Source organism: Melitaea cinxia, chromosome 5 (genome assembly GCF_905220565.1).
Source record: "Melitaea cinxia chromosome 5, ilMelCinx1.1, whole genome shotgun sequence".
NCBI classification, from domain to species: domain Eukaryota; kingdom Metazoa; phylum Arthropoda; class Insecta; order Lepidoptera; family Nymphalidae; genus Melitaea; species Melitaea cinxia.
In genome coordinates, this window is record NC_059398.1 from 12,102,974 (window position 1) to 12,124,518 (window position 21,545).

At 31.6% G+C, this 21,545-nt stretch overlaps 2 protein-coding genes across 2 annotated transcripts; one reads left to right on the plus strand and one right to left on the minus strand.

Moving 5' to 3' along the window:
- Window positions 1-663: 663 nt before the first annotated feature.
- LOC123653618 (isocitrate dehydrogenase [NADP] cytoplasmic) lies at window positions 664-9,783 on the minus strand. Its single transcript, XM_045589612.1, has 2 exons — window positions 9,694-9,783; window positions 664-2,028 (listed from the first exon to the last, which is right to left on the minus strand). Exon 2 carries the CDS (start codon window positions 2,014-2,016, stop codon window positions 790-792), a length of 1,227 nt encoding a protein of 408 aa, XP_045445568.1. The 5' UTR covers window positions 2,017-2,028; window positions 9,694-9,783; the 3' UTR covers window positions 664-789.
- A 3,201-nt stretch (window positions 9,784-12,984) lies between these two features.
- LOC123654058 lies at window positions 12,985-20,510 on the plus strand. Its single transcript, XM_045590018.1, has 9 exons — window positions 12,985-13,304; window positions 13,395-13,598; window positions 14,021-14,089; window positions 14,320-14,448; window positions 14,958-15,158; window positions 16,589-16,729; window positions 18,214-18,957; window positions 19,299-19,528; window positions 19,754-20,510. Exons 1-9 carry the CDS (start codon window positions 13,161-13,163, stop codon window positions 20,430-20,432), a joined length of 2,541 nt encoding a protein of 846 aa, XP_045445974.1. The 5' UTR covers window positions 12,985-13,160; the 3' UTR covers window positions 20,433-20,510.
- The last annotated feature ends 1,035 nt before the right edge of the window (window positions 20,511-21,545 follow it).

A 21,545-nucleotide genomic window follows, 5' to 3' on the forward strand; every position in this document is an offset into this window, starting at 1 on the left:
AACTCTCGAAAATCCGCATAACTTTTTACTAGGTGTACCGATTTTGATGATTTTTAATTTAATCGAATGCCGATGTTTATCATGTGGTCACATTTAAATTTCATCCAAATCTGATTACAACTTTTGGAGTAAACTTTGTTAATACGTATTTACTTGACTATTTTTTCGTCTACCTACGTTCTATTACTTTTCGAAATAATTGAAGTCGGTTTTTCTTCGTTTGCCTGCAAACAATTATTTATTATTAATTATAACAATTGAAATTCAATATTCATAGTTAAGACAGGACAACGTCAGTCGGATCAGCTAGTAAGTGATAAAAAACAATTTTTACATTAAGTTTGTGATAAGAAATGAGACTAATAACGGATAAGTCTATTACTACACAATAAAATTGTCGTTGGAATAATTCACATAAAAATCATTCCGAAATAAGCATAAACTTCTTATCAATGAAATAAGTTACGTTGTGCTGTAACAATGGTTGCAAATGTCTCGCTGTTGAGCAGAGGCTTCAACGGTGGCAAAGATTTGGTTCAAATTTGCAACACTAGCCAGTAGCCTCGTGAATGGTTAATGACGCTCCTGTGTAACATAAAAGTTAATAATAAATTTGCTTAACGTAAAATAAATATTTTTTCAGAATAAAACACTAATGTTACTTTATAATTTATTACACCGTATAAAGTTTTAATATATTCTTTTACCCATAAATAATTAATATATTAATTATAAAAACAAAAATGTTAATAAGCATTACAAGTTACTCAATTGTTTCACTGTGTATAGTCATTTCCCCAAACTTTTTCGTAAATTTTCAGCCAGTTTATCCATAAATTCAAATGTTTCATAATAATCTGATCTCTTTACATTGTTCATACCTTTGATACATATAGCAAGATCTTTAGTCATAATTCCTGACTCAATTGTGTTAATACAAACACTTTCAAGTGTTTCAGCAAACTTCTGAAGTTCGGAGTTGTTGTCTAGCTTAGCACGGTGCAAAAGTCCTTTGGTCCATGCAAAGATAGAAGCAATTGGGTTTGTAGAGGTTTCTTTTCCTTGTTGATAGAAGCGGTAGTGTCTGGTGACGGTTCCATGAGCTGCTTCAGCCTCTACAGTTTTTCCATCTGGACAGATCAATACTGATGTCATCAATCCCAATGACCCGTATCCCTGAGCCACCGAATCGGATTGAACATCACCGTCGTAGTTCTTACAAGCCCAAACGAAACCTCCTTCAGACTTCATAGCATAAGCGACCATATCGTCGATCAAACGATGTTCATACCAGATACCGGCGGCTTCAAATTGACTCTTATAATCTTTTTCATAAATTTCTTGGAAAATATCCTTGAAACGACCGTCATATTTTTTGAGAATAGTGTTCTTAGTGCTTAAGTAAAGTGGGTATTTCCTATCCAATGCATATTTGAATGAAGAATGAGCAAAGTCAATAATAGAGGCATCTGTATTGAACATACCAAGAGCGACACCGGGACCTTTGTATTCATTTACAACGTACTTTACTGGTTCACCAGACGGCGGAGTGAACACGAGTTCAAGTTTGCCTTCGCCAGGAACGACAAAGTCAGTAGCCTTATATTGATCAGCGTGTGCATGACGTCCGATTATAATGGGCTTCTCCCATCCCGTAACTAGACGAGGAATATTCTTACAGATGATTGCCTCTCGGAAAACAGTTCCTCCAAGGATATTACGGATTGTTCCATTAGGACTTCTCCACATCTTTTTCAAATTAAATTCTTCTACTCTTTTTTCATCTGGCGTAATAGTAGCGCACTTAATACCAACATTGTATTTCTTGATAGCGTTAGCACAATCGATTGTCACCTGGTCATCCGTTTTGTCACGGTATTCCATTCCCAAATCGTAAGTATGTAATTCAATATCCAAAAATGGTAAGATTAATTTATCCTTGATAAGATCCCAGATGATACGAGTCATCTCATCGCCGAGGATGTCAACAACAGGTCCAGCCTTTATTTTCGACATGGTTACTTGATACTGCAAAAAATAAAAATACATTTTTATGCTTTTAACCAATTTCAATATTAAGAAAATCAACACATGTTAATGTTTAAAAAATTTTTGAGCGTATTTCTTCGGCACAGAAATGTGTAATTAAAACTGGTTGTATTATTACTGATTGGGTATATAATATATTCATGCAGTTTTTTAGCGATGAAATTAAGTTCTCACAATCTTGTTTATTTATAACCGGTGCTGAGTAACTCATTTTCTTATTATATATATATAAATTATTATATTGACTAATACAATAACTGAAATCAGAAAAGTTTCTACTATTAGCATGAAATGGTTATTTACTAACTTTTTAATAGTTATTAAAGTTTACGCGAATTTTACTCATTTAATGAAACAACTTTTTTTCGGATTTTACCGCGATAAAATCCGAAAAAAGTTGTTTCATTAAATGAGTTACCTGCTATATGTAAAATATTAAATATTTACTTCCCATATTTATCACTAAATATTATACCTTAAACCAGTTTTTTAATAAAACGAGAGAAAAAAACAGTAATTATTAAAGGCTTATAAACAATGTATGGCGGAATTATTCTTCTTTTATAGGTCTACAAGAATGGCATCTATTTTAATTATGATTTGCTATAACCATTCTAAAATTAAAAAAAAAAATGTTCCTTAACAATTCAGTAGGCTATTGGAAAGCTATTTACAATGTTAATCCTTATCAACTTAAATAAACAAGTTACTTTAAGCATTTTATATAACATTAAAATTATTCTTTACATCATTTTGTTTAAAGAAATACCACGAGTTATCATCAAATAAAAAAAAAAACCGCGTGACAATAAATCCAGACGCAGGCCTCATGTCAAAATTTGCTTGATCCGGAACATCTGGAAGTGTACAGACGCGCCTCTCGCTGTTGTTAAGAGCATAATAATAGTCATACAGGTAGGGCGAGTTACTTAGTATAAGTATAATAGAGTAATAAATAGCTTTTGCCGAAAATTTTAATGAATGTAAATAAACGTTTGTTAAGATGTACGAAGTTCCGTGAGCTAGGTTTTATAAATAAGCGTTGGTTGTTTGAAAGAGTAATTTAATGTATGTTTTTGAAAATAATATTAGAGTTGTCACATGGTTGTCACTTGATGTCACTAGCCGCGATAAGATCGTTCATATGTAATAAATATTAAAGCAAATATTATAGTAATTGCCTGCGGTTTTATATATTAATTAGGTTGTACTAACTGGGTTAAATAATTTTATGTATTATTTAAAAACATTATTTTATAGTGGACAAATAAACAATTCAAAATTTTGAATTAGAATAGGTATAATGTACAATTATTTCTTAGCTTAAACAAGTATTCATTTCGAAGTACATAAAATTTTAAAATCTGACACTATTTTTTACAGAAAATTATGCATGTATTTTGTATACTCTAGTATGGAAAGTAGTGCAAAGAGTAAAATATAGAAGAATGTTTAATAAAAAGTAAACGATAATTTGAGGAACATTTTTAATGTTTTATTTTAACATACCTGAAATTCTTTCATGACTTTAGAAGAATGTTTAATAAAAAGTAAACGACAATTTGAGGAACATTTTTAACGTTTTATTTTAACATACCTGAAATTCTTTCATGACTTTATATAACTTAAAAAAAATTAAAAAATATTCTAAAAAATATAACGCAAAAGTGTTCGTCTACCCTTGTCACTCACGCAAAATAGTTCGTCTACCACTTAGTTGTGTCGCCTTTGCTCTCAATGACAGATTTAATGCGAAGAGGCATGGTTGCAACCAGCGCTGCACACTTCTCAGGCTAATTGACTCCCAGACAGCCAAGAGTTTAGCCTTTAAGTGGCTCTTCCATCTTGATGGATTTTAGGGAGAACTTTTTTATTTTCCACCATAGCGTTTCAATCGGCGACAAGTCCGGGCAGTTAGATGGCCATTCGATTGTAAGGATGCCTTTCGCCAGTAGCCACGTCTTTGTTGTCCTTGCAGTACGGCAGGAAGCACCATCCTGTTGAAAAATGAAGGAATCTTGATGTTTGAGTGACGGAATAGAGGGCAGTAAATTTTCTTCCAAAAGGTTTTGATACCGTGCAGAATTGATAGAACCATCCACAAACTTCATACCACCAACACCTTGTGCAGACATGCAGCCCTATATCACAAGAGACGCCGAAAACTTCACTTTGCGTTTGAGACAATCAGTATGAAATGCCTCATTTTTGTTCCGAATCACTTTTTTTCCTTTTTTCGCCGACTGTCACTTCAAATTTGGACTCGTCCCTCCAAATGATACTACGCCACTGACCGGAAGTCCAATTAAAAGGATCACGAGCAAACTTCAACCTCTTTTTCTTTTGTACAGCAGTCAACAGTGGTTTCTCCTTAACGGCGTAAAATTCGTAACCCATGGTTTTTAGGGCTCTTTTATAAATATCAACTGAGACGTCTTTGTGAATCACGTCCTTCCATTGCACCGTGAGTTCTCCAGCTCGAGCACGATTATTTTTGATAATTTTCTTCAGGAATCTGTTTTCTGCTGCACTTGTGATGCGTGGTCTACCAGTTTTCTTCAAGCAAGAAGTCGTTCCATTCTTTTTATAGTGCTGAATGCTAGATTGAACTGTAGACCTGGGAAGTATCAAGTCTTTAGATATTTGGTAACTTGATTTGCCAGCATCGAACCCACAAACTATTCGCTTTCGAAGCACTTCACACACGGGTATGCCACGACCCATTTTTATTTGAAAACTAATGAAAAAAACTGAAATTTTCAGAATTTATACTGGTTCACTTGACAAATGACACAGAAATACTTTTATAAATTTAAATTATGCAACATAATTGTACAAAGAAGGAATAATCACCGATAGACGAACTCTTGCATCGATTAAAAATTAGACGAACTATTTTGCTTATAACTTCTTCGAATTTAAAACAGGATATGTATAAATTTAAAGAGCTAAAATATAGTTTATTTGTTCAGTTAAAAAAAAAAATGGCGTAAGTAACGCGATATGCGATAGTTGCTTCAAATTTCAACCACTTATTTATTTCGTCTAGCCCTTTTTGAAGCGTGTGAGATGCAATAGCTGGATTTTTGCTGCTAGCTAATAGTGCAGTATCATTAGCGAACGTAGCTGTGGTGACTCCTGTTACTACTGGCAGATCTGCCGTGAAGATTGTGTACAACACTGGGCCCAACACTGATCCCTGCGGGACACCCGTTTTGATATCACGGAAGTCAGACGTTTCTCCTGATTCCTGAACTTGGAAAATCCTGTCCGATAGATATGATTGCATCAACATGCAGTAGCTATGTGGAAGATATTTCTTGATCTTATAAAGAAGTCCTTCATGCCACACTTTGTCGAATGCCTGCTGTATATCAAGAAATGCCGAAGACCATACTCTTTTTTTTCTAGGGATTCTCTTATTGTATAAGTTACTCTATGGACTTGTTCGACTGTTGAGTGGGTTTGTCGAAACCCAAATTGATGGTCAGGCAGTATTTTGTCTTCAGTCAGAACAGGCAGTCTTTGCCATACAAATTTTTCGAAGACCTTGGACAGAATTGGTAGGAGACTGATCGGACGATAGGATTCAACTTCATTTGGTGGTTTACCAACTTTGTGGATCATTATTATTTTAGAGACTTTCCACAGTGCCGGAAAGTATTGTACTCTCAAAATTCCGTTATATAGGTGGTCAAGTAAACTACGGCCTTTTCGGTAGCTGTTGTAGTATTTCTTTTGTTATCAGATCGTATCCTGGAGCCTTTCGGTATTTGAGGCCATTTATCGTTCGTCACACTTCGATTAACTTTACTGGGTGTGGTGGTAATGCCATCTGATACGGTTGATCTAAAAAGCGTTCCACATTTTTTTGTGCGTCAATATCGTCTTTTTCGTTGGGTGAGAAAACAGCAGCCAGATGATTAGCAAACACGTTAGCCTTTTCCTGAGCGGTTTTAGCCCAGCTATCATTGCTCTTCCTTATGGGTGGTTTGGCTAGCTGAGGTTTGTTGTAGAACTTGGTGAATTTCCATAAGGAGTAGTTACTTGATGCGGTAGGCGTAAGAGACGCTAGCTTAGCTTCGAGTGTAGTATCGTGCCATTCAGTGAAGAATATTCTTAGCTCTCGTATAGCTTTATATGAACATATGAAATTGGCGTTTTGTCGTACTAGCCACTTTGATCCCAAACATTTCCTCTTTGGTTAAGAATACCAAATTCAAATTTAAACAGCTATTTACTCGTGCATTTGCGTTTCGAAAACTGTTATTCATTTCCTTTTTTTTTTCCTCTTTTGTTTTTCATCTTTGCGTAACTCAGTTTAAAAAATGGAAAACTTGAAATATCGTGTCTTGTCGAAAACTTTAATTACGGGTTCCATCGTGGCACCAGTGATGCAGAAACGGCTCTTAGCATTAATGATGTGTATGGCTGCGGTGTCGCAAAAGAAAAGACAGTGCGTTTTTGTTTCCAACGTTTTCCTTCTGGAAATTTCGACCTGCAGAACAAGATCCGTGGACGGCCGGAGTCCAAAGTTGATAATGAAGAATTGAAGACAATTATGGAAGCGGATCCATCACAAACAACGTCCGAGTTAGCGGCAGGCTGTGGTGTTAGTGATAAAACTGTTTTAATCCACTTGAAGCAAATTGGGAAGGTAAAAAAGTTTGAAAGATGGGCACCTCGTCAATTGAGTGAAGCAAACCGACAAACGCGCTAAGACTGCTGCGTTACATTACTAAACCGGCACAATAATTAAGGAATTTTAAAGCGAATCATTAGATTACGGGAGTTGTCTATTGTCAGCAATTGCCAACCGTGATGGAAAAGCTAACTGCTAAACAACCGAGGCTAGTCAGTCGCTCTAGGCCACTACTGCTTCAGGACAACGCTAGACCACACACTGCACAACAGACAGCTACCAAATTAGAGGAGCTTCAATTCATTCTTCAATTCAAGACATTCTATGTCTAAGACATTCACCGTACTCCCCGGACCTTGTTCCAACATCATCATCACTTCAGCCTATTGCAGTCCGCTGCTGGACATAGGTCTCCACAAGTTCGCACCAAAAATGGGGTGAACTCATGTGTGTTGCCCATAGTCACCACGCTAGGCAGGCGGGTTAGTAACAGCAGGGCTGGCTTTGTTACACCGAAGACATAGCTGCCCGTCTTTGGCCTGTGTATTTCAAAGCCAGCAGTTGGATGGTTATCCCGCCATCGATCGGCTTAATAAGTTCCTAAATGAAGTAAGTTTACTTTGGGTATGGTTAGTTCATTAAAATTTCTTAGTTTTCTAAGAAAAATATCGCTTTAAAAATTGTACTTATTTGAACAATAGTTATTTGTAATTTTAAAATGTCATTATGGACTAACTGAGATACAAATGGAAAAAAATCTAAATAATGTATCATCAAAAACATAAATATTCCACATATTACTATATTTTTTTATACAGTTTTTAGAGGTTATTGAAAAATAGGACTTTAAATTATACATTTCGACCGTTTTAGCTAAGGAGCGACTAATGAAAAAGTTAATAATTTTGTACACAAAATATTAATCGAAATTCTGGTTCATTATGTTACTATAACAAAGCTTGCTCTGTTACATTTCGAAAATAAAAATTATATGATTGCATGCACTGAGATTAACGACGTCAAAATGTTACAATTCGCAGATTGTTACTGACTTTTGTGAAATGCCTCTTAATATCAGTGTATACTATTGATATTATTTTGTACTAGCTGTGCCCGCGACTTTGTCTGCGTGGAATTTAACAAATAATTTATTGTTCAGTTCGCAGTCATAAAATAAATAAATTTCTAAAATAAAATTAGCCTAAGTTATCTGGAACAAACAGACAGATGACAAAAAGTGTAAAAAAATGTTATTTTGGCACACGTACCATGTATACATCCACATGCGTTTATAAAAAGCAGTTATTTTAATATTACAAACAGACACTACAATTTTATTTATTTGTATAGATTAAACAACTTTGAAAATTTCTTTTAGTCTTATAGTTATGGTTAATACGTCATTAAAGTCAATTGTCTGATAAGACAGATCAAAAATTGGAAACTTAAATATTAATAAATATTTAACAAACCTTATCTTTTTTTATAAACAATTTTGCTATCAACAAAACCAGCTGAAATATGTAAACACAATATGTAAATGTTTCATTTATAGCATTAAAAGTAAATTTCATAAATTATTACAAGATTCTAGAAAAAAAAGTCTTAATTTCCATCAAGCATTGTAAACAATTGTTCATTTTAAACATGAGAATTGTGACATATATATGATGTATATTAAAGTACAGTAATAAATATTCTTAGTGGCCGATAATATGGAACAATGTAATTTCTAAAATTATATTAATACCTATTTATAATGTATCTAATACCTTTATCCTTTAGAATAAGGAACAGTGACTCAAAAATTACACCAAAAGATCTGATTTAATTAAAGTGTAACTTCAATTTGATTACACTTTCAAAATTTTGGAATAATAACAACTAATCTAATTTTATCATTTTTATGTAACTGTTTTCAATATCTGTACCTACATTGCATGCAATACTAATATTAGTATGAATATCAACATAATGTTGATAAAACATTGAAAGAAACTTATATATTTTTTTTAATTTCACCTCTTTTTATTTTCTGTGCATCAAAAATACTCTTATATATTTTTAAATAAAACTAGATCTGTCTAGACTAATGCTATCTTAATTTGTTATAAAATAAAATTAAAATCAAAAATTTCTTTATTCAAATAGGCTTAAAAAGCAGTCTTGAATCATGATTTCACAAACTATAAAAATATTTAACCAATGTGGTATAAGAGAAAGTATTATGTATGTTAACTTTCATTTTTCTACTGATGCTTTTAAAAATCCAAGTAAAAGCTGTTTAAAGTTATTAATAAAAATTAAATATTATTCAAAATGATATCTGTTTACAGAAGGGAATGGTAAATTCCAGTTAACTAATAATAATATTAACATTTTAACTGAATTTATTTTAAAGTTAGTTATTTAAGCCGTTCGAAAATTACGTCTTAAAATAGTTCTACCTTGAACACGAATTTTCCAGGTACAAAGTTCAGGCATTAGGCTAAACAGTTAAATCAAATGCATATTTGAAATCTTCTGAAAAGTTTTTGTATACATATTAATTTAAATTTTTGCTCCTCTTTTCACTTACCAAGAATTACAACACCTGTATGTGATATGATAAGGTATTGATACTTATTATTAGTAAAAAGAAACTAATGCAACATCCTATCTATACGATAGCGTTCAGTGAACTAGTGAGCAAGATGGAATGTTCGTCCCTCACTGCTAACTTTTAGCCGACACAAACAGGCGTCTATTGATTAGAATACATTGACTTAATCAACGAATTATTCATTAGCTTTAATAAATTATACAATTTAAAAAATACATAAAACTAGTACCTTGCTTAGAAAAACAATAAAAATGATTTCACACAAAAATAGACTATAATGCTTGTTCCGCGTAATTCGTTAACAACTTAAATCAAGCACAGCTCGCGTAAATATATAACAAAATATTTCTTATACACATACAAAATAAACCAACAAAGTAAATTTTAAAAATATAATTACCAAAAAGAGAAAGGCCGATAACTCCCTTGGTCAACAGTCTGATATGATTATCAGACTTCAAACCACAGACGTGTCAATTGAGGACGAATTCATAGACATTTGGTGCGTTCCACCAAGCGACCGCAACGATATCTGTACTCTTTTGACTGTAAACTTCGAGATTGATGCGAGAGTCACCGTTATTTCGAGTACTGACTCTGCTTAATGGTGTATTGGCGTAGGATCCATCTCTAGACTTTTTTCAACCTACCCCACCCCAGCCTGCAAAATAATGATATTTGTAATCAAAAAAATACTAATTGATAGATTTTGAATTGCTCAATTCAACTACGTTGTCCTTTTAAATTGCTCACCTCAAATTATTTAATTAAAAATCAAAATTTTTTTAAAAAAATCAAATATTTTCAAACTCCTATATCTTTTGATGTATACAATATTTTAAATTGCTCATAGTGTTAAAAAACTGCTCAAGTTGCATTTATAATTGCTCAAGTATAGTTTGGAACAGATCCACTTCCCTTAATTTTTAAATAAATATAAATAGTTTGAACAAATAAAATAATGATATTTGTAAAAAAAAAATGCTAATCGATACATTTTCAATAGCTTAATTCAACTAAGTTGTCCTTTTAAATTGCTCACCTCAAATTATTTAATTAAAAATCAAAAAAGTCGTTGAAAAATATTCTTTTATCAATATTTTAAAACTCCTATATGTTTTGATGTATACAATATTTTAAATTGCTCAATGTGTTAAATAACTGCTCAAGTTACATTTATAATTGCTCGAGTTTAGTTTGGAACAGCTCCACTTTCCTTAATTTTTAAATAAATATATAAAGTTCGAACAAATTTAACGTTTATATCGATAAAGTGAGCGCTACGGATGCGCATAGACAATGGTGGGAAGCCAAAAAAAAGCGGATATTCTTAATAAAAAAGATGCTAATCGTTCAATTTTCAATAGCTCAATTCAACCTCGTTGTCCTTTTAAATTGCTCACCTCAAATTATTTAATTAAAAATCAATTTTTTTTTAAAAAAATCAAATATTTTCAAACTCCTATATCTTTTGATGTATACAATATTTTAAATTGCTCATAGTGTTAAAAAACTGCTCAAGTTGCATTTATAATTGCTCAAGTATAGTTTGGAACAGATCCACTTCCCTTAATTTTTAAATAAATATAAATAGTTTGAACAAATAAAATAATGATATTTGTAAAAAAAAAAATGCTAATCGATACATTTTCAATAGCTTAATTCAACTTCGTTGCCTTTTTAATTGCTCACCTCAAATTATTTAATTAAAAGAATATTTTTCAACGAGTTTTTTGATTTTTAATCAAATAATTTGAGGTGAGCAATTAAAAAGGCAACGAAGTTGAATTGAGCTATTGAAAATCTATCGATTAGTATCTTTTTTATTACGAATATCCGCAATTTTTTGCATTGCATCATTGTCTATGCGCACGCGCAGCGTACACCTGTCTTATGATATAAACGTTAAATTTGTTTAAACTATTTATATTTATTTAAAAATTAAGGAAAGTGGAGCTGTTCCAAACTGTACTTGAGCAATTATAAATGCAATTTGAGCAGTTCTTGAACACTTTGAGCAATTTAAAATATTGTATACATCAAAAGATATAGGAGTTTGAAAATATTGATAAAAGAATATTTTCAACGACTTTTTTGATTTTTAATTAAATAATTTGAAGTGAGCAATTTAAAAGGCCAACGTTGTTGAATTGAGCTATTGAAAATCGAACGATTAGCATCTTTTTATTACAAATATCCGCAATTTTTTTGGCTTCCCATCATTGTCTATGCGCATCTGCAGCGCTCACTTTATCGATATAAACGTTAAATTTGTTCCAACTTTATATATTTATTAAAAAATTAAGGAAAGTGGAGCTGTTCAAATCTGTACTTGAGCAATTATAAATGCAACTTGAGCAGGGTTTTAACACGTTGAGCAATTTAAAATATTGTATACATCAAAAGATATAGGAGTTTGAAAATATTGATAAAATAATATTTTTCAACAACTTTTTTGATTTATAATTAAATAATTTGAGGTGAGCAATTTAAAAGGACAACGTAGTTCAATTGAGCTATTGAAAATGTATCGATTAGTATTTTTTTTTTTTTACAAATATCAATATTTTATTTGTTCAAATTATTTATATTTATTTAAAAATTAAGGGAAGTGGATCTGTTCCTAACTATACTTGAGCAATTATAAATGCAACTTAAGCAGTTTTTTAACACTTTGAGCAATTTAAAATATTGTATACATCAAAAGATATAGGAGTTTGAAAATATTTGATTTTTTAAAAAAAAAATTGATTTTTAATTAAATAATTTGAGGTGAGCAATTTAAAAGGACAACGTAGTTGAATTGAGCAATTCAAAATCTATCAGTTAGTATTTTTTTGATTACAAATATCATTATTTTGCAGGCTGGGGTGGGGTAGGTCTTTTTTCAACCTCTGCTGTATTTCGCAGAGCGGTAAAGCGGTATATTGAGACCAAAGTTTGATATAAATCAAATTTTGTAAACGCATTAGATTATTAAAATCTGTAATGTTTACAATAATATTACGTGTAAATAAATAAATAAATAATCTATCTTCATTCCTCTGGCGGCCGTAAATTGAAAAGAAAAACGCAACTATTAAGCCATATTCACACTACTGTTTTTGTACGACCTGTGTAGAAGACCGTGATTGCGAAACATAGCTGACACCTGACAGCACTCAAATATGGGTTCCCTCTATGCTCCATGGGTTCCACCATGGAGCATACCATGGCGTTCCACTATCCACATAATTGGTTCCACTTATAAAACCACCATATAAGGCTCCCCACCCCATACATTCCTATTAATTGTATTTTCAATATATGAAAGTTCTATCTTAAAAAGTGGGGCCAGAAAGAGCTACAAGAGGCTAAAAAAGAAATACTTCTTTTTTGAAAGTAAATTTTAATCACACAGTCTCAGATTAATAAAGTTTTGTTTATTAATCTGAGCACACAGTGAAAACACTGGCAAATTTAATGCCACAAGGTGTTCAATATTTTATTTATCAACTCAATAAATATGGCAAGAGAGATTTTTGTGTGATGTTTAAAAAAATATTTATTTTACTAGAAAAATTATAATAATAATGTGAAGAAGCAAAGTAATTGTATTTTGCACTAACTTTTTACATCGATTTAAGATTTGTACCGAAATGCGTAGAAAGAAACAGTTGAAACGAGAAAATTGATTGACTTGACATTGTTGATTGTAGACAGACATTTTAAAAGTTGGTATAATCAAGATCAAGCTTCTTCAACCCATGAACCCAGCCTACTTGGAATTGAACTTTACAAATATGAAATGGGACTTGATATACTTTCTGTGCAATATCGATAATATATGAAGTTTTTTAATGAAATTTTTATAAACTTCTAATCGAAATGGTTATTCAAAAGAATAGTAATAATATAGATGCTAACAAAAACATAGCAGTAATTGATAATAATACTGCAAGTACATGGAATTTTCAAGCGCCTGCTAAAATAATTAATATCCGTACAAGTACAACAACAAATATGCAAGCGGTATGATAAATAAGAAGAAAAAAAAATACTTATATGTTTATTTATTTATTTATAGTAATGTAATGTTTGGTTTTGTTCGTATGATTTTAGAAACAACCCATTACTCGTCAAATAGCAATCAGTACGTTGGCGGCTATGCATAGAAGGTTTAGCTTACCAGGCCCTGTGCAGCCACATTCAAGGCCAATTGCAGAATTTCGCGCCAGTGCCAATAAATCTCTAGATATGTTGAGACAGACCATTCAATCTGCAGTGACTCGTGAAATTGATCAAGTTATTAAGAAATATTTAGAAGTAAGTATGTCATATATATTTAATTTGAACTAATAAAATCTCTAACAATGAACACGATTTTTTTTATTGAAGTTTTACTTTCAAATAAACTTCAAGTGGAGTTATCGTGTTATTAATGTATTACCATGAAATCTGCACTTCTGCATTAATCTGTAAGATTTTTTTTTTTGTAATTATCAAAAATACATTTTTTGTAATATTTAATATATATGTTTCATTAAAAATATATTAATAACAATTTATTACATTTATAAATAGAAAAAATAATATGATAATAAATAATAAATGCTTCACACACAACGACCCCCAGAAAATAACAAAAATCAATAGACAATTACAGATCATTAATAAATATATCTAACACAAAAAATTAAATGAATAAATTTTATTTCATCCTAGTAATAGTTTATTTGTATTTATAGAAATTCTTTGTCCCTGCTGTGAACAACATTCGATTGAACTTAGGCGATGAATCCGTGAGCGAAGATCAGGTAAGAAAATTGTTTTTAATGAAATACTTTTTTTTTTAATACCACAAGGGAGGCAAACATATATGGTCCCCTTGATAGTAAGCAGTTACAGTATTATACCCTATGGGTGTTTATACTTTGTAACTGTAACTTTATTGAATGTATTAATAAATATTAACATTTGTAAACCATTTGCAATAGGATTAATTTATGATAGATATTTTTGAAATTAATTTATACTTTTGTTACAGGTTCGAGCAGTTTGTCGAGCCATGTTGGATGCTACTAGACTTTTATATTCGACACCGTCTCGTACAACACAGCCAGGTTCTGAAGCAAGTGAAGATAGCAACACTGATAATAAACTGACAAAGCAAACGGTAAGTAAAATAGGTATACATAAAAAATGAATGTTTAAGTAGATACAGTAATTTGAAAGAATAGCAAATAGCAAAAATGCAAATATTAAAGCTGATAGATAAAAATAAATAAATAAAAATAAATAAATACCTACACATTATTACATATATTTAGATTAAAAAAAAAAATACTACAAATTGACTTTGATGATTGACGACTTGCATTGCTTTTTTTGGTAATATAATTTTTCTTCATTTATTATCACATCAAACTTCAATGTCACTTGAACTTTGGATCTCATCATTAACTTTTAACAAATTTTTTACTTCATTGGTGAAAGAAAATTGCTTGCCACAAAAATATTCTGAGAAATTAATACCTACTCACTCCTATTGGAGTACTCTAACGAAGCTCCAAACTCAACTAAAATGAAGTCCTTGGCTTAGTCTTGGAATATTAACAACCTGATACGAATACTGAACATTCTTTACTATTTTAATTGTAATAATTATATTATTTACGTTAATAGCTTCAGAGTTCAATGCAAACTAAGAGGAAGGAAACTGAAATTGATATAGATTTCATAAGAGCTAAGAAAATTAAACAAGAGGAGCCATCAGATGGTTGTTCATCACCAGTACCATTACCAGCCATTCGAGATCCAGAAAAGTGGAACCCCGCGAGACTTACACAAGATACACTATTCATAATGGGATCTCATGCTCATAAAGTAAGTATATTTGTGCAATATTTCTATACAAATATTTATCATCATTCCAGCCGTCCGTATTGCAGTCCACTGCTGGACATAGGCCTCCACAAGTTCGCGCCAAAAGGCGTGAACACATGTGTTTTGCCCATAGTCACCACGCTGGGCAGACGGGTTAGTGACCGCAGGGCTGGCTTTGTTGCACCTAAGACGCTGCTGCCCGTCTTCGGCTTGTGTGTTTCAAAGCCAGCGATTAGATGGTTATCCCGCCATCGGTCGGCTTCTTAAATTCCCAGGTGGTAGTGGAACCTTGTTATCCCTTAGTCGCCTCTTACGACACCCAGGGAAAGAGAGGGGGTGGCTATATTCTTTGGTGCCGTAGCCACACAGCAAATAAATAAATATTTATACGCGTGTATATAATACATATTACGTTATACATATACCATATACTGATAAACCAACTATATCAGCGTAATGATATATAAGGTAATTAATATTACATTAATGAATTACATCTCAAATGAACACAGAACTTGGCACCTATACAGATCTCAATTTTTTTTACCGACTTTCAAATAAGGAGGAGGTTCTCAATTCAACTGTATTTTTTATTTATGTTACCTCAGAACTTTTGACTGGGTGGACAGATTACAATGATTTTTTTTTAAATCGAAAGGTGGAATTTGATTGAGATTTGACAAGTACTTTTCTAGTTAAATCTAGGCATATTTACTGGACTATTTTTTCTTCTACCTATGTTGTATTATACCTCATAACTTTTTACTGGGTCAACCGATTTTGATGATTCTTGTTTTAATCGAAAGCTGATGCTTGTCTTGTGTTTCTATATAATTTGATCGAGATATGATTATTACTTTTTGAGTAATCTTTGATAACGCGCGTATTTACTTTGACTATTTTTTCGTCGGTACGTTGTACTACATGTCGAAGTAATTGAAGTCAGTTTGTTTTTTGATTTGTGAGAACGATGCAATATTCCATGTTGAATTTGGCTATCATTTTACATTTATGGTTTTATTTTATTTTACATAAATCTTTATTATAACTTTTAAATTAATCAGGACTTCTTTAAAGTAAAAACATACATATTTATTCAAAAACGATCCCGTTTGTGGAGCTCGTTATTTCGACATTAGCTACGAATGTCTTGTTCAGTCTCGTGAAAATGAAAATAAAAAACATGGTACAACAAACAAACAACAAATATCCCGTTTTTGAATTATTTTAGCAATAAGAATAACTATGTTAATTTAAAATTGTTTATAAAAACATACGTACCTTAAGAGCAACATTTATTAATCAAATTAAAAATATTTCATTAATGATTAAATAAAGAACTCATAGGGATTTTGCCCATAGTTACCCAACTGACTGATAAAATAAAGTTATTTGTTATGATAGATTAACGCTTAGCCCTTTATTTGCAGGTATTGGGTCTTGGCAATTCTCGAGGCCGTTTATATACAAGACATGCAGGTCTGTTAAGATACCCAGCTGATAGTGCAGACAAAGAGTGGATTGCCAGTCACAACTTGGTTAATGCTGTTGGGGGTAAAACTTATATTATGGTAAGAATATTTTAATATCTTTATTATTTTCTTACAGAATTCGATTTCTTAATGGTCTTATAGTGTTTTCCTGATTTTGTTTGTGAGATCGGAAAATTTCAGCAGATTTGCCTTTTTTTGTCACAACCTTTTGCACAAAATAAATTTAATTCATAAATAAATAAATAATAATAACTAAACGCTGCAACTCAATAAAATAAAAAAAATTAAAAAACTTTTTTTTACAAAGAAAAAGGATAGAACGGCGACTGCTAGCGTTATGGTCTGTTCTGCTGTGCTTAGGGAAAAGGCAGTAAAGTATAAATATTGACATCTGAGAAAATTGGGTTCAAAGTTTTGGATTTATCGGAACTTAGTAAATGGTATTATAATATTAATAAAGTCTAATTTACTATGTATGTTTTTTACAATTGTAACCATAAAATGAATTTAATGGCGTAATTTTTTTTTTAAGGCCTTTAGCTAAGCACAGCAGTTGTTTTGATCAAACCCTGTGCAAAGTCGCTGGTTAATTTTTTTTCGCTAACCCATTGGCAGGAAGAATAATAACGATATACCTTATTGTACATTAATTATTTATTAGTTTTTATTTTGAGTTTTAAAAATTGCGCGTTTTGGGATGTAGCATATATAATCTTGTTTTTGACGTGACAACGTCTAATAAATCAATGAACGCCGACTGCATGAACGAAAAAGGATGACTAATTGTTAATGTAATCCCGTTACGCTCATTGTCCCGTTACGCCATTGTACGCTTGCACCGCATCTATCTCTTCCTTTCGATTGGCCCATGCGTCCGAGGAGATGTTTTGTTATGACGTTGTCACATTAAACTATCGTCCGTAAACCAACTTTACAGACAACCAATTTTTTTAAAATAAATTTCTTTTTGGTATTCTACTTGGTATGGAAGGATGTCATTAACATAACATTATAAATCAGATTTTCCTTAATCTTCTCTAATTATAGAAAATCTTATCTAATTTCCTAAATTACATGTGATTGATACGTTCAAAAAACACACAGACATAGGAACAGATTGCTTACTTATGGACCTGTACTATTTGTTTCCTTTTATTTGAAGAGACATTAAAGTTTTGATTTTATTTTGTGTACAGATTAGTATATATTTTATCTCATTTAAGGTAAAATTAAAATTTAAATGAAACAACTTGTGATATCATGAAAGTTATTCATTACATCACACGTTTCGTTTCGAATAACTTTGTAACGTTAGGACGTCTGACACCTCGGACCTCCCGTGACCATGGTTGCTGTATCCGAAACGTCGGGAATTTAAAAAGTTAATAAACCGCGATAAAATCCGAAAAAGTTGTTTCATTTAAATTAGTGAAATTCGCGTAAACATTAGAAAATTAAACAATATAAAATTAAAATTCTCAATTTACTTTACAAACCGAAACTTTGATATTAACTTGCATAAAATGTGAAAATAAGATAAATTAAAATTAAAATATTTTTAGGTATTAGAAGATATTGAAGAACTTGCTACAAGTGATACATACAAACATAGCTCATTGCCTTTACTGGGTGAATTGACTGGATTTAAAGTACCACCGTTTATGTTGCGTAAAATAAAAGCTTACGTTTTAAGAAGATCTCTTAGCGGTGATCTTAATGCAGATAGCCCTCAACCATCCACAAGCGTCGCTCAAGAAGACAAATTCAAAATTGAAGATATAAAATTAGAAGCACATGATGATTTCGACTCAGCAAATTTTAATGCAAGTCAGTATATGACAAATTCCGATAATTCTAGAGCATTTGCAGAGGTACCAATGATGAAGGAGGACACTGATTTCGCTGATATCAAAGTAGAAGACATAGACGACATAAAAGTTGACGCCATAAAAATGGAAGTTTTGGATGAAATAAAAGTTGATGGGATAAAAGTTGAAGATTTAGAAGCGAATGGAATTAAATTCGAGAATATTGATGATATTAATGTTGATGCTAATAATGTCGAAGATATTAAATTAGAAAGTGACGATGCTTTCGATCTTTGCAAGCAAGCTGATGATGAACAGAGCAATTTAGTTGATGGTCTCATAGAAGCTGATATAGAATTTTTGAGTCGCAATTTGGGTAACATTGAAAGTGATGCCGATGCAAGAAAAACTATTGAAAAATTAACTGGAGCTTACCCTGATACTATTACATTAGTTGGAGATGAATTTGATTTAGGAACGACTCTTAATACACACAATGTGAGCATAAGCCTTATAATATTTTTTAATAAGCGATAATATAACTTTATTTAATAAAGATGATTGAAATAGTCCTGGCCTGTGTTGCTATGTTGTATGCGTCAAATTTAATTTATTTTTGTACATACAATTACTTTGTATTACTTTGCATTTGGATTGTGTTGTCATTGACTACTCGCAATATATAAAGACCAAAACTTATGTTGCTTAAGTAAAGACAGATGTCTGCTACGTGATAAATAACACGGCATGCATACAACGATAACACGCATTTAGCAGCGCGCGCTATGAAAATCTGAGCCATTTTACCATTTTATAAATTGCTGAATTTTTTTCTTTAGTTTTCAGGCAGTCAAGGTACTAAGTGTATAACGGTGGCCTCAACAACCAGTGGAATGGTGCATAGTGTACCAGTGGCACATATAGCTCCACCACGTATTACTGGCAGTACCGTCCATTATTACACCAGTAGTGGTGTTCAACCAAGCGGACAAAGAACTATACACCATTTGCCACAAGCGACTGTGACTATACAGAGTATCCCTGGATCTAATTCACAATTGATACGGGGGTTAGTAATTTAGGTTTTTTTTTCAATTTTTTTTTTATTCAATTAAATATCGATTTTATATACAGTACATATTGACTTTATATGTAATATTTTTTCTAATACAAATCCTCAGATAGTATACTTGTTTGCGTGAATATGAATAGTACCCTCAATATTTCATTTCTTTATCGTAAGTTTTCTATCGAAGGAAGAACTGGTTATAATACATGTGTTATTTTGTTACAGAATACCTATAAACGCGAAATCTGGTACAATAAGCACAGTCATGTCTCAAGGTACGGGCAGCACGATTATCGGCTTTGGCACACGAACATCAAATGCAACCATTATAGGAACACCTCAGTATGTGAATGTTTCATCTAAATCTTTTCCAACTGGGAACATTTTACACAACGCCATTGTTTCGAAGAACATCGTCAATCGCAACTTGGGTGCCAGTTCCCCTGCAATGTCATTCAACGTGACAACAGTAAGACCTACACACACAACTCAAAAAAGCACGATTACAGACTTCGATAATATTTCCACCACAAAAGATATGATCGATAACGCTTGTAACTCGTCTGTTATGTTGAAAAAAGTTTTAACCTTGGGCAGTGCAGCTTCAAAGTCCTTTATGATGCATAATACACAAAAGGTACTTTCAACTGGCTTTGCTAATGGTGTGAGTGCGCCGCCAAACGTCACTATTGTTAGTTCAGGTACAAGTGGGGGTATACCATCAATGATGAATAACTCTAATTTACCCAGTGGGTCAAATATTGGAATACCGACTTCTGGCAATTTAAGTGCGACACACGCTACACTATCTGCCTTACTAGCTTCTAATGCAGAAAATGCGAAAGGTAATAACTTTTATAAGAAAAATGAACCGACTTCCTCGATCAAGCACATTAATGATTAATTAAAATTTCACTAACTTCATTCTGTGGTTTAATCTGTAATTCTGTAATTTTTTTGAAAACGTTTTATAGATTAAACTTTCACAGAACAAAAATTGGAACATGAAACTTATCTAAATTTAACCAGTAGAGTTAAAACTGTAGGACTTTTTTGATGTTCAATCAAAAATAATTAAGTACACATTCCTGTTTACGATTTAGTAGTTTGTGAATTGATCTCGTTAATGTTTGTATCGTTTTATTGCATACTTATTGTTACTTCGTACTTAATGCACATGCGTTTTTTAAATAGTTTTGCACTGATTATGTTTAAATATGATCTAAATAGATCTCTAAAATTTGTGATAAATATCTCTACTGAGTAATTTTATCTACCTCCTAAGTTACCTGAAGATTAGTTTAGTGGTTGTGCCAAAGTATAACATTATATCAGTATTAATAAATGTGAATTTATTCTTCTCTCGTAGGTTGAAAAAAAATCAGTGTTCAGTGTGTTTTAATTAAGTACATATAATTAAATATACTATTAACTATATAAGGTACATTATACTTGGAGAAAAGTTTTAAAGTGTATAAATAAGTACCTATATGTATATTTTTGCTTTATTAGAAAACTATTCCAATGCATCAAACAATTTTATAGATTATAAATTTGGATGATTTAAAACATCCATAGATAAGAATTTTGCCGTTCTATAAATAATATTATATCATAATTGTATGGTACGCCAACATATAGGAAATATGCTTAGTTCTGTTGGTCAAATATCTCTATGTTTTGTGCTAGTTTTCACATTTATTAAAAAGTTAAATAATATCACTATTTTAATATTATCTGAGGATAATTTATTTTGGTATTTCTTTACATTACTTGCTGATTAACAAAGTAATAATTACACCTATGCTAGATGAAATCTATTAATTTATTAAATTACTCGATATAATTGTATGTTAGTCGTAAACTTTAAAGAAGTAAATAAGAAATCTTAGTTTTATCATACTTTCTAGCATATGTTGTAAATGCTGTGAAAACTATATGTTTTTAGTAAAATAGTTTCTTTTATCATTGACTTAAATGATATCATTTATATGTAAGCACTTGCTCTAAATTATTA